This window comes from Astatotilapia calliptera, chromosome 9 (assembly GCF_964374335.1).
Source record: "Astatotilapia calliptera chromosome 9, fAstCal68.1, whole genome shotgun sequence".
Lineage (NCBI taxonomy): Eukaryota > Metazoa > Chordata > Actinopteri > Cichliformes > Cichlidae > Astatotilapia > Astatotilapia calliptera.
Genome location: NC_137430.1, coordinates 29,406,204 through 29,412,894, shown reverse-complemented (window position 1 = coordinate 29,412,894; position 6,691 = coordinate 29,406,204). Strand labels below are relative to the sequence as shown.

Below are 6,691 nucleotides of genomic sequence, written 5' to 3'. Positions count from 1 at the left end.
AAGGTAAACCTGTTTCTCCATCACAGCTCTGATGATTCAGTAAGGACATCTCCTGGTTTCATCTTCATGTTTCCCTCTCACCACATATCCAGACCGATATCATGACCAGCTCCAGCAAACATCAGCTGATACTAGAAATTAATATTAAATAAATTCTAACAACAGCTGATCAAGCTTAAACGTGCTGCTGTTGTTTAGTGCGACATCCACTGGTTTTGTCTTTCTGGTGCAAAGTGGGCGATAAACAAACAAGAGAGAAAAGCCGATCAGCTGATCATTGATCAGTTTCATGATTGAAGTAGAAACAGGAGAGGCAGGGGAGAGAATGAGAGAAGAAGAGGCAGCTGTGCAGCATAAAGACACAGAATAACTCCAGCTTTGTGTCTTTTTTTCTATTCTAGCTGAAGTACAGGACAAAATATGGAAAATAAATCCTCTAAAATATTCTTACCAAATTGGCTCTTTCTTCTGAAGACATTCACCTGGGACAAAATCAAGATTTGAAAAAATAAAGATTAACTCACATCATCTGTTTGATCGGAACCACTAAGGTCTACTTGGGTTACGTGTACAGCTAGCAGAGGTGGGTCTGAGAGCAGTCTTCCTGACTTCATGTGAGAGGTCAGTGTGTCACAGCTTCTAAAAATCAGTTTCAGCCTTAAAGTGTATAACATCACAAATCAGACTCTGCAAGAGAAGAGAGAGCAAGCAAGAAGGAAGTGCTGAGTTAGACTGTGTGTGCTACTCTGTTTGTGGGTAACAGAGCCGAGTCTGACAGCAAAGCTATTAATTTACTGGCTGATTTATGTTCCTACCCTCACTTTTGGCCACATGTTGTGGGTAGTGATTGAGTGTGAGATCTGTTATTCGGGGGTTTCCAAGAGATTCAGAACTGACAAACTAAAATGGTTAAATGTCAATAAGTCTTATTGTAACTAATGAAACAGAGAAAGTGAACCTAAAGGATTGTCCCTCAGGAGACAGATTTGTTGTTTCCTGATGCAAGGACTCACAGACAGATGGTTCATTTATTCAACTGCATACTTTTCCCAGTTCTCCAAGATAAGCTCATCCAAAGCTCCTTTATAAAGTCCAAATCCTCTTGGAATGTGTTGCAAATGTAAAACTCTCTAAAACTCAAATGTATTAATCATACACAGACACACTTGATAGAGAGGGATGGCAGAGATCAACACATGGAGGACAAGGAGGACTAGAAAGAGTAGATCATAGTTTAAAGCTGAAGAAAGGAGCTTTGTCTAATAGGTGTCTGGACTCATCCTCAGATCATTCAGGAGGTGTTCACAGCAAAACTGATAGTGCCCACATCTAACAGAAAGAACTGAGGTTGTTTGAGCAGCTGACTAAGACACCTCCTTGGTAAGGTGTTTCTGGCAACTTTGGAGATTATGGGATGCATTCGCATGAATAGGAAAACTCAGAATATAGCAAATCATAAACACAGAACACTACAGCAACATGAAATCACAGACCAAGGAAGGGTATTAGCAACAGTGCTCCATGTTGAAAGATGTCACAGTTCCTAACATACCTTTAATAGAAAGTGGGAAAGTGAGGCACTCTTGAAGTATAACTGGTTTCATTCAGTGGGTATGATTCAGAAAAGGTCACTTTTAACTGGCATCACGTTAAGACAAGTTTCCAAAGTGAGGATGTCCCAGTCTGTTACATCTCCTCTGCTGGCAACTGTAGTGGGAGGGGCAAAGGTGCAAGGAGAGGAGCATAAGTTACCATGGTGATGTACGCTGATAAACAGTGAAGCACTTTGGTTGCACAGAGAACGCAGGGTTAACTAAATAAGCCTGAATCATCCTGCTTTGTACAGGCCTCTGATGTCTGTGTTTGGGTACCTCCAGGGGCGATTCTAGGATCAGAGCTTTGGGGGGGCTGAGCACCCAGAGAGCTGCCTGGCCAGCTGAGATACACTTTACTCGTCACAATGAGACTTCTTCCCTGTCTCTTTCGGTCCCTGCATCCTCCCTGTCCTCATCGTCTGTTGTCTTCGTCTCCTTTATCAGTCATCATAATTTTACCATCTCTGTGCAAGTCTGCAAATTTCTTTATTAAATCATAAGATTCTTAAATTCATCAAGTCTCTCTGTGCCTGGGTCCTCGTCACAAAACATGACATCACTGTTTTGTACATTTTAACAATTTAATCCCCACATTTGTGAAAGAAAAACAAAACACTTTTTTGAAAAGTCTGTAACAAAACCATCAAATCAGATAAAGGTTATGTAAATGCTGCTAAAGAAGAATGGATTGGAATAGAAAAAATACATTTCCTAACCTTAATTACTGGGGAAGAATAATGACTGATGCTCATAGTGAGTAAAAAAGTAAACTGAGTGCATTTTTTGGACAGAGATTCACTTTTAATGCGTATGTATAATATAATACAGATACATAAAAAACACTCCCAAAACAGAATAAATTATTACAAATCAATTATTACAAAATATTTAAAATATATATATATATAAATGGAGGCAAATTTGCCTCTGGTAGAATGTATACAATGCATGAAAAAATCTTTATTGCAGATACTAATTTTGTGTTGTAAGATTTATGAGTTTCATGCTTTCATAGTGGTCCTTAGGAGAGCTTGACATTTTTATCAGGTGGTACACACTGTAAAAAGTTTGAGAAACACTGATAAGTGTCTGTGTGCTTTTAGAAAACATTTAAAGCTGCAGTACAGAATCTTTGAAATAAGCTTAAAACATATTTAGAATGTAAACAGAGCATCTGCTTCTCTTTGCAGCTTCTCACTCCACCAGGGCTGTTTGGCTCTTTCTGATAGTGTGCAAATGTGATGCATGTACTGCAGCAGTCATACAGACAACTGGACGGTCCAAAAGTTGGCCTACCTATTACTGGCTGAGGTTTTAGTAGAGTTGTGGCTGAAACACATAAAAATATATAATTAATTTTAATCTCCCCGATCAATTATAATGTTATGTTGGAATGTTGTTAAAGAGGGTCAAAAATGTTTCAACCCAGTTTGTTTTGCAGATTCTGTACAGCAGCTTTAATATAGGGAGGACACAACTTCCAGATTGTGAGTAAAATCAGGTTTTTTCTCTTTGTCAGTTTAACAGTTTCTGTTGTGCCTGTCACTGTTCCCTGTCTGTTTTCTTACCTGGTTCTTCCTGACCTTGTACTTTCTCCTCACGTTCCCCTCTTTCCTCTCTCCCTCTTTGGACTGACAATCATACACAAATAGATTGTATTCAATTAGATGAAAAATTTCATTAATATATAAAAAATACTATTATGATCACTAACAAAAAGTTCTCTCTCAGTGTACTTTCAACCAAAAGGCAAATAACCAAACCACATGAACATCTAATAAAAGATAAACATTGAAACACTGATCCAACATTATTCTTGATTGATGGATCATTTGATTTTTACACTTTTACCTGAATGTGGCTCCTTTTTTTGAAAAAACTTCCTTATATCCATTATGAACCTGGCTGTCTCTCTGTACACAATGCACACACACACACACACACACACACACACACACACACACACACACACACACACACACACACACGCACACACACAACAGGAGTCATAAGGTTAATGGGCATCCAGTAAGTTAGCTAGTTAGTATCCATTTCAAGCAGGACAGTGGTAACCACAGCAGGCTGCGGACAATTATAAGTTTTAGATTTTAAATACGCTGTATACATTTCAATGGGAGCAACAGGACGGTCATATGTTGCTGATTTTACTACGGAGCAGGACGGATTGTAGGGTAGCAAACATTGTCGGAAACACGTTTTCAACACTGCAGGTTACCTGGTGTAATGTTTTTCAGCTAAAAAGAAACATGGACTGACTCCTACCTAACTATATAAAGAGTAACTGAAGGTTAAATGCAGCCAACATGTTTTAGGCCAGGCACTTACACCTCCGCTCTGCTGCGTCTCAGCCACCATCACTCTGGCAGAAAGGCGCTAGAGCCAGAGTAGGGGAGAGTTGAGCTGGAACAAACCACTTTGCAGGGGTGGGAGGGTTATCTATACTTTTGTTGTTAAAATGTTCCATCTCAACCAAGTACTGTATGCTTTTTATATTTTTAGTAGTGTGTCACACAAACAGCAAATATTGTCAAAAAAGTAAGAAATCTTTGGGGGTGCTTTGATTCATTTTGCGGTTGCTGAAGCACCCCCAAAATGGTCTAAAATGGCCCCTGGGTACCTCCCCACATTAACTATGACAGTTAGTGTTGTGTTGTCACTTTAAATCCTGACAGCAAATAATAAATAATCTCACACAGACTAATGAAACAAATCAGACTTTTAAATACTTTTATTAAAATTTAACATCAATCTCATCTTGAAGACAGAATAAGGTCGTTTGAAATATTCATATTTACAAACATCTTAACTAAACAGTTCCAAAAAAATCTGATTGTTAAGCTCTACAAATAATTTACAGAAATAATAAAACGTTTCTCAGCAGATGTTTCTGTAAAGGTTTGAACTGGAAAATGCTTCTGTGGCTGCTTTGCTTCAACTTTGTTTGTTCCCACATCAGCTTCTTTTAGAAATCACTGGAGGACACTGCAGAGTTTTCTGTGGTGTGGAAAGAGAGAAGGTGACATGAAAAGAAGACACGAAGGAGCAACATTAGAAAAGTCCAGAGTCTTTGTATAACCTTTTAATTCATTTATAATCTGAATATTTCAGTTGGAAATGTTGTTTTTTCTAGACTTTGTGCCCACAGTTTGATTTATATTTTGTTTCTGACCTCGTTTATTTTCTTTTTCAGCCACTTCGTGTCTGGTTTGAGAAAAAATGTCTTTCCTCCTCTTGTTTTAACCCTGGAATAAGAAAAGAAAGGAATAAGTATAGAGAGAGGAAGAGAGAAAGGCAAATCAAAGGCTCACTCCTCGTATGTAGATGCAAAAATGCTAATATTTGGATACAGCACTACATTTTATTTACATTCAAAGGAAGTTCTGCTTACAGGTAGCCAGGTGTGCAGCCCTGTTGGTCTTGTTTAAAGCAGCTGATGATGTTTTTTGTCCAGTTAGGTGCGACATGGCTGTTTTTCCTAGTTTTAGAGTACTCAGCAGCATGATAGCAGGAACTCTCCACGTGGCCAGCCCCTGCAACACACCATCACACATTATACTCATTATTATTCAGAGCTTTTCAGACTTTACACAGGATAAAATGAACTGTGTTCTCAGATGATTTATAAAGCTTCATAAATGTTGTACTAATTATTATGTATAATATAAAACAAGTGGTTTTAATTAACCATGAAAATCTTCAAGTTGTGCTTTAAATTTGTCCAGAGTTTCTCCAAGTAGCTAAAACAAATTCCCGAATGTAGTCAGCTGCAATGTGTCAACAAACACCGGCTCTGTTACAATCTACAGTAGTTTCAGTTCCTAATGACAGTTGTTGAGTTGCATTAAGGTCAGATAGATTCATAACCACTTTGATGAACAGACTTTTAGCTGATGATACTGAACTGTCACAACAGAGCAAACTCCAGAAATACACAAAAACTCTACCTTCTGATACGATGATGAGCATCACCACACTCAGGGAGAGCAGAAGAATCGGGCGGCCGGTGGAGAGACTCGGGCACATGTTCAGACGCTGAAAGCACCAAATATGAGTCTGGATCTGAGGTTTGTTTGTTACCAGTTGATGAACTGGTCAGAGTGTGAGAGTGAGTCATCTTATATACTGAAGCTTGTCACTGAATTAGGGGCTGTTTGGTGATGTATTGACACACAATGGAAACATGACAACCACACACTGCTGTGGTTGGTAGCTTTCTTCCTCCAGTGCTGAGGGTTGTTGTTTAGTTTGTTCCAAGCTAACATTTTCTGTAATGGGTTGAAGCCTGATAATATGCACCATAAACCCAAATATGAATAGTCATCCAACAAGCACTGACATTTTATAGCAGTAGCAGCAATATTAGCAGTTGTAGCCGAATTAAGCTGCTGTGAAGCAAGCTCTGGTCTGCATGATTCATGATTATTGCAATAATAAGCAGCACTAAAAGTAAGAATTAAAAGATTTATTTATTTACTGAAATTAGTGTAGAGGAAAGTTCTGCACCCTAAAGGGAATTTTACACCCTTTCGTCAACCGTATGTCAAAGAAGTCCAAGTCCAGCTGCTGGATGATGTATTTAAATGTTTCGTAATATTTTTAAACACACATGATTCTTAAGTTGTCACCTCACATCTATGAAACGTTGCCTGTAGCTTACTTGTTTTCTCCTCTGTGCAGAAGTCCTGTTTTGTTTCCCTGAGAGGCAGTAATCTGAAATAGGATCTGTGGAGGAGCGATCTGACCCGCTCCTGTTGGCGTTTGAGCTCAGATCTTCACGAACTAATAAATTAAGATAAATAGTTCACTGTAAGTAAAATCACTTAAAGTGACCTTCCTGAGCCCTGTGTTTGAGTTCAGCCTGCACATTGATTATGAAAATTAGCATCTATGCAATAAATTTAATCAGCTGTTTTTCCAGCACAACACATTCATTTTTCTCTCATATTTTTAATCCCTCATGTAAATATTGACACAACCATGTTATACGTTCAAGCATTTTAATTCACCTGGTTAATATATATATATATATAGAAAGAGAGAGAGAGAGAGATGTTCCCTTGGTCTGTGGAAGGGCT

General features: G+C 38.4%; 1 protein-coding gene across 1 annotated transcript; it reads right to left on the bottom strand.

Annotated features, from left to right (window-relative positions):
* Positions 1-4,332: 4,332 nt before the first annotated feature.
* Positions 4,333-5,698, bottom strand: LOC145430860 (uncharacterized). Its single transcript, XM_080305831.1, has 4 exons — positions 5,561-5,698; positions 5,005-5,146; positions 4,786-4,858; positions 4,333-4,610 (listed from the first exon to the last, which is right to left on the bottom strand). The coding sequence occupies exons 1-4, from the start codon at positions 5,637-5,639 to the stop codon at positions 4,569-4,571; spliced, it is 336 nt and encodes a 111-aa protein (XP_080161957.1). The 5' UTR covers positions 5,640-5,698; the 3' UTR covers positions 4,333-4,568.
* Between the last annotated feature and the right edge of the window lie 993 nt (positions 5,699-6,691).